The sequence below is a fragment of the Lichenostomus cassidix genome, chromosome 11 (genome assembly GCF_008360975.1).
Source record: "Lichenostomus cassidix isolate B80296 chromosome 11, HeHo_3.0, whole genome shotgun sequence".
NCBI lineage: Eukaryota > Metazoa > Chordata > Aves > Passeriformes > Meliphagidae > Lichenostomus > Lichenostomus cassidix.
Window position 1 is genome coordinate 63392 of NC_139492.1, and position 10936 is coordinate 74327.

General features: G+C 43.6%; 2 protein-coding genes across 4 annotated transcripts; one reads left to right on the plus strand and one right to left on the minus strand.

Moving 5' to 3' along the window:
- Positions 1 to 17: 17 nt before the first annotated feature.
- KARS1 (lysyl-tRNA synthetase 1) lies at positions 18 to 8530 on the minus strand. 2 transcript variants are annotated; one of them, XM_085071210.1, is made up of 14 exons: positions 8400 to 8530; positions 7577 to 7721; positions 7193 to 7358; positions 6712 to 6805; positions 6223 to 6409; positions 5846 to 5971; positions 4994 to 5113; positions 4626 to 4788; positions 4353 to 4526; positions 3548 to 3633; positions 2739 to 2824; positions 2304 to 2430; positions 502 to 645; positions 18 to 204 (listed from the first exon to the last, which is right to left on the minus strand). In XM_085071210.1, exons 1-14 carry the CDS (start codon positions 8471 to 8473, stop codon positions 127 to 129), a joined length of 1770 nt encoding a protein of 589 aa, XP_084927336.1. In that variant the 5' UTR covers positions 8474 to 8530; the 3' UTR covers positions 18 to 126. The 2 variants fall into 2 exon arrangements, with proteins under 2 accessions (XP_084927336.1, XP_084927335.1); XM_085071209.1 differs by lacking the exon at positions 8400 to 8530 and adding an exon at positions 8209 to 8369.
- TERF2IP (TERF2 interacting protein) lies at positions 8526 to 10733 on the plus strand. 2 transcript variants are annotated; one of them, XM_085071226.1, is made up of 3 exons: positions 8526 to 9024; positions 9130 to 9206; positions 9816 to 10733. In XM_085071226.1, exons 1-3 carry the CDS (start codon positions 8526 to 8528, stop codon positions 10254 to 10256), a joined length of 1017 nt encoding a protein of 338 aa, XP_084927352.1. In that variant the 3' UTR covers positions 10257 to 10733. The 2 variants fall into 2 exon arrangements, with proteins under 2 accessions (XP_084927352.1, XP_084927351.1); XM_085071225.1 differs by having other exon boundaries at positions 8526 to 9206.
- The last annotated feature ends 203 nt before the right edge of the window (positions 10734 to 10936 follow it).

Here is a 10936-nt window from a genome sequence, read left to right on the forward strand (position 1 = left end):
AAAAACACAGAGAGGGATGCAGAGAAAGCTGCCTTTATTGAAGGTATGCGACGCTTCGAAGCTCAAATGGAGGTGCCCTCGCCGCGCTCGGGCTTCACATGGAGGTGCCCGCGGCGGTCTGGAGCCTCACACAGAGGTGCCCTCGGCGGGCGGCGCCTCCTTCTTGCTCTCCTCCGGTTTCATGGCAGGGAAGAGCAGCACCTCCTGCAAACAGCGACAGCGTCATCGGCCGCGCCCACCGGCAACGCCACATCCCGTGCGCGGGTCTCGCGAGAGCTGCCCTGGCCCTGACGCCAAGCTCCTCTCAGCGGCGCGCCTCAAAGAGCTGAGCAAGTGAGCAAAGGAGCTTTTCCCAGGTGGGATTCTGCATCCTAAAGAATCTCACACAGATGCATTGTCTGGCACTGATCTCGTGGAAGAGATGGCCGGTTCTGCAGAATCCCACTCCCTGTTCCCTGACAAAACCAGCACTAGGCAGGCACTGCCACTGCTAATGCTCACCTTGATGTTATTGGAATCTGTAAGGAACATGGTCAAGCGATCAATTCCCATGCCCCAGCCAGCTGTAGGAGGAAGACCATACTCCAGGGCAGTGCAGAAGTTTTCGTCAATAAACATGGCTTCATCATCACCTGCAGCTTTTGCCTAAATGAGGGAATTAATAGTAAAAGGTGGGTTGTAAAGAGCTAGGCAGTACCACTCCTGCTAACCTACCAAAAAGGAGGAATACCGCTATTCGTAGCATCCACATAACTGCTGAAACCAAAGGCCGATAGAGCTGTGCAAGTGAGTAACCAATGAAGGAACCTCAGCATACAGAGAACTCTGGAGTTCCTTTGTACAAGTGCTCCCAAAATAGCTCTAGACTCAATTCCTTTCTGACCTGTAAGTCTCCTATCTTGAAAAAGGCCCTGGCTCCTCAGTAAAAGCCATCTTTCAGAGCCATATGGCAGCAGATGATTGCAGAATTAATTGCTTTCAAAGGCTTATCAGATTCTTTATTGCTAGCAAGCCCCTATCAATGTTTGCAGAAACAACAAAGAAGTGTAATTGCTTGAATCATCAGTAGCTGCTCCATGAACTACATTTAGGGACTGCTTTTTTCCTCTCACATAGAAAGACTAAAATGCCCTACAGAGATGGTAACTAAGGAACCTGACCCTGACAGCCTCCAAGTGACAAAAGTCGTAATATTAAAAACGCAGATTAGCCAACCATCTCTAATTTAGAAAATGCCAAAAAATAAGTGTCAAAACAACAGCAAACATTTTTGCTCACAGTTTCAAGGAAGACTTTGCAAAGGCTGTTATGGCAAATTTTTCTCCCTGAAATACTGAAATGCAAACTGTCATCCTTCATCTCAGTCTCCAACTTAATGTTAAATTTTGAGGCTAATTTTCATTCAATACATATAATCATGTCTGCCAAGTCTTGCTGTAATCACGAGAGAACTGCAGCAAGCATACATACAACAGACCAAGAACTAAAGGCATCTGTAATATTATTCATTCTGACTGAACATTTTGAAATTATGAAGTTAGTTAGTTAACATAAATCTATTCTCCTGGCCTTGACAATTGCTTAAACCTCTCAGGCACTGTGAAGCCTTTAGAAAGAGTATGAAGAACGGGAATTCTATTTCTGCAGACCGCATCATTTGACGTGCATGTGTGGCCAAGCATGCATTCATGGATGTGTATAGGAAATTAATAACAAAATGAGTTTCAGCCAGTCCTTCCCAAGGCTTACACAGAGAAATCTAGTACTATAAATTTACAAGCCTAATAGTTCCCAATCTGCACCTCTATCCTGTCAACCTAAAATACCAGTAACTCTGTTCAGGAAATTAAGCTACTCACACAGCATTCATACTCTTACTGGACATGAAAATTTGTTTAAGAACCTAGAAGTACAATGTTGCATGACTACACAAATACTTAACTGAGGAAAAGAAAAAAAAAACAAACCAAACTTTCAACCTTGGAAATACACAAAAAAGCTTTTTGCACATTTTGCTTTTCCAGATTAGTGCTTTGCGTGGAATAAAAGGGAAGGCATTCCAAAACAAAGTTGCACGAAAAAACCTAATTAACAGCAGTGTTTGAACTTGTTTACCTTAGAGAGCAAGGTTCTTTTAAAAGCAATTGAATTTTAATGACAGGCTTTCATTTCAGTGAGAAACACTCACACAGAGTAATAACTCTTTTCAGCAGTATGGTGCTAATGACAGATTTGGAACAGACACAGGAAATACTCTGTGTTTACATGCCTGCATTATATTCACTATGAGCAAGACACTGTACCTTGGCCTGATCCTCAAAAAGCTGACGCTGTCGGAAAGGATCATTAAGTTCCGTGTATGCATTGCACACTTCCTTCTTCATTACAAAGAGTTCAAAGCGTTCTGTTAGTCCCGGAAGAGAGCGATGCCTATGTGAAGAAGACAAACCAGACATACCTTAAAACGAACATACTTACAGAAGCAAACAGCACATACTTTACTTAGGGGTATTGCTCACACGTAGCACTAACAGCTGTCAAAACTTCAAAGTACTAAGCAGTCGCACACTTTTTCCCCGGATGATGGGTTTCACAGCCCAGGAACCAAAGTCTATCTTGGTTTGTGTCAGAACGCACAAACTACACAACATCAAAATCTCTGGTTTCACATATGCAACTTTTTTCTTTAATAAAGTGGAAGATTTAAATTACACACTGACCGTGCGTCATACTCTTACCATTTGGCAAGAGGACTCATGACCTGTGGGTGATCACAGATGAATGTCGGGTTGATACAAGTGACTTCCAGGAATTCACCAACTAACTGGGAAAACAAAAGCAAAACAATGTAGGGTTGATCCAAGTGACTTCCAGGAATTCACCAACTAGCTGGGAAAACAAAAGTGAAACAACCACGCAGTGTAAAATTATGCACTTTCCTAGCACTGCCTTCACCACGCATCCCAATTTCCTCTCTTCACTACTGAAGAAGGTACCAAAAATCTGAAGAATTTCCAAAGTACTTCTGGTCGTGGTAATGTCTTCACCAACTGAGTGTGTGTTCCAGTCAGGTAAGAGAAATAACACAGCAAAAACTGTGTAATAATTCAATTTGCACATTACAACAAGGGCCAATAGGAAAAGCATCAGAAGAACAGCTATCAGACAATATTTGGGTACAAAGAAATACAGCTGATAGAACTATAGGGTAAGCCCACCCTATTGGTCAGCTACACACAGATGAACACATCTCACAGACAAAACTGATGTAAGATACAGCAAATCTGGTTTAACCACAAGAGACCAGTTATCAAACTAAAATCCCCTAGTGCTCAAGTTAAGCAGACATAGGTAAACTACATTTTGGTGTAGACAACACAAAAGAAGATTTTGACGCAGCAGGTTTTCTCACTGTAATACAGCAGTAGCGGAAGTGCACTGCAGCATGTTTTTCCAGGTGCAGCTAAACTTTTTATTCAAAGCAGCTTCTGTTGATACAGAGAGATCGTCAAAGCCATCAGGATTATAAAAATCCACCTTTACTTACTTTGTCAAGAAGCCTGGCTGTTGTCCTGGGAGGTGGACATTCAACACTTCTCTCTACACAAAGGTTATCAAAGAACCTGCGAGTTTCTGAAATTGCAGACAAAAATTAGAACAGACACTCCAGCAACCATTTTCTGTTCTTACTAGATCCTTCAATATGTCTTAGAGTGACTTATAAGATCTCAATGGTAGACATCATGAAAAACATGAGCTTAAATGTCAATCTACAAAAATAGTGTTTGGTTTTAATTGTTTACAGTAAAATAGGAGTTATTTTATACTTCAGAAATTTGACAACAGTTAAGCACAATGCCACATAACTACTGGACATTATTATTTTTGGGGTGGGGGGATAGAGGAGTGAACTGGGGGAAAGGCAATCACGGTAAAATATATGAACTTGTTCCCTTATGTCTACCAATTCCAGGAATATTTTTAAGAAAGCCCCAAAGCTACAACTGAAGGCATGGAAACTCAATTGCACAAACGAGAAGAAGTAAGAAGCAAAAAGTTGGATCTCTTCAACAGATCAAGAACTCCCTACATCATGCCTCTTAAGTATATCCTTTCACATATACTCAACAAAGGAAAAGGCAAAACAAGGAAAAGGTCAGATCCTGCCAGACAGCAAGGAATGAAGGCTTCTTTCTGGACTTAGGTAAACCAACAAAACCAGATGAAAGTAATCCCATGTGTTAGTACTACACGAAAAAAAGCAACTGACAGACTGCAGCCTAAAAACTTGCAACCTTTTGCCCACTTTCTGTTAAGGAAGAATTACAGGACATTCATACTGAGCATCTGACCTTCAGTTTCAAAATACTCAGTTGATGGAAATTTCACTCCTAGGACCTTTTCCAGATCATACACCATGCTAATTCGCCGGAAGGGAGGGGTAAAATCTATCTCATAAGCCTGTCCATCTTGACCATCTGGATGGTAAGTGATCTTGTAACTCCCAGTAATATGTTTCACCATCCCTACAAAAGGAACATGAGGTTTAGAAGAAGAGTATGCTACGTAATAAACAATTCTTCCAGAGATTCTTACTCTTTTTTAAATGATATTGCATACGTCACCTGAAAGCAAGTTCTCTGTAATTTCCATTAAGTCATGGTAGTCTGCATAAGCCATATAGAATTCACAAGTTGTGAACTCAGGGTTGTGAGTCAAATCAATTCCTTCATTCCGAAACTGACGTCCAATTTCGTATACTCTGTCCAGACCACCGACCACCAACATCTAAACAAAATGAAACTCTAGTATACACACTTTCTCAAAAGAACTTAAAAGAGCGCAAACACACGCAACTGCAACACAACCCTACAAATCTCATTCATGAGACAAGTCCATCTTTCTTCAAGAATAATCCTCATTTTAGCTACATTTGCTTATTTAAAAACAGTTTGAAGAATATAGGCTTAGCCACGAGAGGCTCGCATTTTACCTTATGGTAAAGTTCTGGAGCAATTCTCATATATAAATTCATATCCAGGTCATTATGATATGTGATAAATGGTTTTGCCACAGCTCCACCTGGAATTATATTCATCATAGGAGTTTCAACCTGTAACAACAACAAAAAATTGCCCTGTTTTCATGAAATCTGTTTCCAAACCAGAATCGCATAGATCAAGTTTTCATCAAAACAGCTAGTTTTGATGAAAAATCTGTATTTCACTTATTGTTCGACATTTGACAGGTACATGAAAACAATTCTGAACTAAGTGCACTGAACAAAAGTGCACTTTTTTCATGCAGTCAATAATAACAAATCACTTTATTTATCTGTTGCTATGAAAAGTCATTCATATTTACTACAAATGTGAACCTGCTGGATTCATGTTATCAAAGCTAGGAACAGCGCTATGGCACTATCACAAAATCCTCTTTCTACACTGCAGAAAATGAAATTCAACAAAGCCAAGTCCAGTTTCCTGAACAATCCAATTTTGCCTACAGGAAGTAAAACTCGGTTTTATCTCCACAGGCAAAACAGCATTTCAAAGATGTTGTTTTCACCTTAATTTACTGAAATATGGAGAGGACAGCAGTTGAATGGTCTATTACCTTGATAAAAAGTTCCCAAGCCATAACCTCGCCAACTGACGAATAAATTTAACTTTAAGAAGAAAGAAAAGGAATTGCTCCCGTTACATTAAATTGATAAAACACACCATGCTAATTATTGTCAGTTCTGTGAGTACTTTGCATAGAAGCCTGAATATAAAACATCCTTGAAGCTGAGAGACTGTAAACACATTCAGTATTCAGAGAGAAGTAAACCATAGTGTCTTACCTCAAGAAAGCCCATATCATCTAGAAATTTACGAAGGTAAGTGATGATCTTTGCACGGGTTATAAATTTCTGCCTCACATAATCATTAAGAATTAAATCCAAGTATCTCTGACGATATCTAGTTTCCTGAAAAGAACACGTATCTTGAGAACAAGCTAGATAAAATGTTAAGTCAAAGGAAAAAACAAAACAAAACTAGTATTCCTTTGCTGACTGAAAATATCAGCAAATATCAAAGGTCATCCATTCACACATAGCTACGGCATTCCTGCCCACGGCAGAGGTGTCAGAACTAAATGATCTTTAAGGTCCCTTCCAACCCAAACTATTCTATGACCTCTCAAACTGCCTCCAAAACTGCCAGGTATGACAAATACCTTATCTTTGAGGCCAAAATGAAGATGAGGCAACATGTGCAGGCATGGAGACAACAGAGTGATTTCATGAGGAATAATACTCAGTTCCCCTTTCTTTGTTTTCCCAGGATTCCCCTCTACACCAATAACGTCCCCACGACGCAGCTTGTTGTTAACACGGAAATACTCTTCCTCGGATTTATAGAGGCTGTAATTACAAAACAAATGTAAGCACGTTTGTTTAAAATTCAATATTCCAAACTTCAAAATCCAATATTCCAATATTCAAGTGTCTTGCATGACAAAAACCACCTAAAAAAATTATATCTATGTATGTGTCTGTGCGCACATGAAAGTTGTTTTAACAGGGAAGTCAACCACAAAATCCAAAGCAAAACATTACCTGGCTGCTTAAGCCAAACCACAGATGAAATATAATACTCAAATACATGTATCTAGACCCCAGAATGCAGTGCAGTTTAGAATACTACTGGCAATACCTCTACATACCTGGAATTTGCCATGACCTGCAACTTGACTCCTTCACCGCGAACATCATAGAAAATCAGTTTCCCCCCAGCAGCACGCTTTGCATGGATTCGACCTAAATATCAAAGTATGCTAAATATCAGGAAAAGAGACCCTAGCAGAAAGGTAACAGGGGCAAAAGCCACAGTACTGTCACTTACACAATGAATAATCAGCTCTGAACTATTCACTAATTGTGAAAGCAGTCAAGTCTCAAAATGAAAACCAGTGCAAAAAAGACCATAAAAACTTTGGGTCCTGGGGCCTATGTTACAATGTGATCTTGCTGCAAGGGATATTGCACAGGTCCACTCACTCTGAAGGGTATGTCCTGAATAATTAAACACTGCTACACACTTCGTGACTGAGTAATCTCTGGATCAGCAAAACTCAAAAAAAGACCAACCCATCAATAAAATCAGCTAAGACTTTATATTTTTCTGTACCCCAGATAAGCCTTTACCTGCCACTCTCACTGTAATGTCTGTCAGGTGATCTCCTGGCTTCAGGTGACTGTACTTGTCTATAAAATCTGAGAGAGATAAGTCAACGTGGAACTTGTGGGGATAGGGATCTTCATTCGTGCCCTTCAGCTGTTGGACTGCATGGCTACGGATCTTGTAGTATTGCTGTCACCAGAAACAAACAAAATCAAATTTTTCTTCTTAGAATCTGAAAGTATGTTACAGATTGTGAATTAAAATGAAGCTGCCCTGATGTGTAGGTGTAGGAATACACATCTTTCCCCTTTTAGCCGTTTAATTACCCATGAATAAAAAAAAAATCAAATACAAGTCAGTAAGATTTATTCATAGAACATCTAACAAGCATGACACCAGATGCTCACATTGGGATCCAAGCTTTCCTCATCCGCACCAACATTATCCTCAGAAGTCGAGTAAGGCTTATTTGAATGTTTTTCACTTTGCTCCTTCTGCTTTGCCTCTTTTTCGGCTGTTTTTCTCTCAGCCTTTAAACGTCTCTTCAGCTCACTGCAAAAGAGAACGCAACCGGATGCAGCAAGTACTCTGATACTTCTACAGGTAAACGATTGGCGGGATTCTGCCAAAACCTAAGCTTACAAACAACCCCGTCACTTCTCTTACTTTTCCCAGTAGTCAAAATAATTCTTAAGCACGTTTAAACATTCTCTACTTTGAACTCCTTCAGTTCACCCTCTACGATACACTCACAGAACGTGAAAGCGAAAGTAAAAATCGTTTCCACAGACCTTGAGGACGCGTGCCAACGTGCCCAAGGAGTTGCCACACTCCATTTTATCCTTAAGAGCCTAGAAGCCCTACGCAGAGTGTAAGTGAAACGAGACAAACTACCCCCGAAATAACGTAGGGTTCCCGAAGCCACCTTCGCGGTCCAGCCTGTTCCCCCACGGCCCTCAGGCTCCTGCCGCGCTCCTGACCCCGCCTTCCAGGACTCCACGAGGAAAGAAGCGGACCAAGCCAGACGCAAAGCACCGACCTGCTTCGGTCATGAAACGCCTGCTGCCATCGGAGGGCGGGCGCAGCCCTCCAGACCCAGCTGTGGAGCCGCGCAGCGCCGGGGCTCAGCATGGCGCTCCGACGGGTGCCTTGGCGGAGACACGCACCGGGTCGGCTGGACACACTGCACCTCCCCGGCCCGGCCCCACCTGACCACCCACCCACCCTCACTTTTTGCTGAGGTGCGACTCGGTCTCCACCGCCTCGCGCTCGCGCGCCGCTGCTGCCCCCGCCGCCGCCGCCATCTCCCCGCTGCCGCCGCCGCCCTTCCGGCTTTCTGCGCCTGCGCACGCGGCGATGGCGATGGCGATGGCGGGCGGCCAGGCCGGGGCGGTGCGGTCTCGGTCGCTGTTCCTATGGGATGACGGGCGCCCTATGCGGTTCTACCTGCGGCCTGGTCAAGCCAAGCTGCGCCTGGCGCCGCTAGTGCTGGCAGGTGGCGGGCGGCTTTGCCGAGTGCAGGAGCCGGGGGCCGTGCTCCTGGCGCAGCCCGGCGAGGCGGCTCCCAGCGGGGCCGTCTCAACTGAGTACGTGACAGAGTGCGTGGAGCGCAACCAGCGGCTGCCGCTGGAGCCCTTCCTGCTGCCCGCCGCGCCGCCTGCCGCCGCCCCGCGAGGCCGCCTGTCCTTCACGGAAGCCGAGGATGCGGCGCTGCTGCGGGCGGTGCGCGGCCAGGGCACGGTCCGGGTGAGCGGCCGTGCGCTGTGGGTTGAGCTGGAGCGGAGCGGCCTGACGCGGCACAGCTGGCAGGCCATGCGTGACCGCTTCCTGCGGTACCTACGGCCGCGGCTCTACGGTGAGCGAGGGCCACAGCGGCGTGGGAGGGGGGCGTGGTGGCGGGGACGAGCGTCGGCCCGGGTTTCGCTGAGGCCTGGCAGACGATGCTCGCGTGTTTCCGCAGAGCCCCCGCAGACGGATGATCCCACGCAGATCAGGGGTCTTTTCGCGGCAGCTAATCGGGAGTTCGAAAGCACGGAGGTGAGCGGGCGGGGCCAGCCTGGGGAGCAGCAGTGCTGCTGCAGCCGCCACTGCGCGCGAGCGGCTCGGGGCAGGCTTTCCCCGGTGTGACAGACGGCACAACGGAAACTCACTATTAACACATAAATAAGTTAGCACCGCGATATCCCTTCTGCTGTACCTAAAAGGGAGCTTCCTGTGAGCTGTCACCTGCGTGGGTTGTGATAAATGGTGCCTCGCTGGTGCATTTTTTCTAAACTTGATTCTTGCCCTAATTAACATGAAGAGGTTTATGTGATGGGGGTTGTCACGTTAAAAGCTTTATTGGCAAATGGAAATCGTCCTTTCACCTCAGACAAGAAACGTTCCTGCAGTTGCATCATCACTACTTTTGCCTTTTATACTTAGTTTGTTCAAATTCTTCCTTACAGTTCATGCTTTTCCGTGATCATGTACAGCCTCGTTAACAGATAGGGCTTCACTGCAGTCACTAACCTTTAACATGCCTGTTAATATCTGAGGTTTTTATATACTGTAGGGTCAGAGCAGAAGGTGGTTGGTTGCAGCGGTAACAGATCCTTGCCAGAAAATACCATGTCTAATTGGTGACTCCACTTCTCTTACTGTTAGTCAGAAAGTGACTCTTCGGATGTTGCGGAAGAACTTTCTACGCAAGATGGAGTGGGAAGGTCCGCAGGAGAAACAGAATTTGATCTGAAAACTGGACCAGAGGACTCTGCTTTCCCTGATGTTCAATTACAAAGGCAAGAAAGACCAAAAAGCACTTGTTCTTCCAGTGTGGTGGGACAAGTAGTAAAGACTATGGAATGCTTCATGGAGAAGTTCGCTGTGGACCTGTTCACTGTTACACAGGCCTTTCTGAAAAACAGTGGTGACGTAGAGGCTACTTCATACTTTCTGCAGACGGGGCAGCGCTTGGACGGGTACCCTGTATGGAGCAGAGAGGATGATTTAGAATTGCAAAAGGATGATGAACATGTCAGAAATAAATTGATAGCAAAATTTGGAGCTGAAAATGTAACAAGGCGGATAGTATTTAGGGAGAGTTAGCAAGAGGACACGACTGATGTAGTACTATTGCATGAATTTATTAGTAATTTCAGAAACATGATCAAAAATTGGATCACTGTTCTGAAGTTTCAGAAATGCTTTAAAGTAATATTTTTTAGAAGGCCTGTTTTGCATTTCTGAGGCTCTAAGAGGTGCAGCTGCTTTAATCCAAGCAAAGTGACACTTGTACCAGGCCATATATTCTAGTTGAGAAAAGTACACCTGCTTTCAGGTCTATGTGTAGTAGTTGAAGTTAGGAGATAAAAGTTTAGAAACATAAACTCTGATGATTCTATCTGTCACCTAAGTTGTGTTTGAGGGAGAACACCATTGCTAGGATAAAGTGAAAATCTGAAAAACTCAGTACTTTTAGTCTGAAATTGTGCTCTGGTCACTTATTTTAATATTATTTGAAGTGAGTCCTAAATATCTGGAATTCATTCTTCAGGTAAAATAAAATGGGCTGGTAACAGCGAAGGTGTTTTGGTTTGGGGTTTTTTTATTTATTTTTCTCATGGGTTTGGTTTTTTTTTTTTTCTCTAAAGAGTTAACATTTTGGGGTTTTAGCTTATTGCACTGTGGCACTCAAAATAATATGGTGAATTGGGAAATGGCTGATTTTAAGTCATTTTCAAAATTATATTGAAAATAAATAACTATATACTAAGACTGCTGTCTCA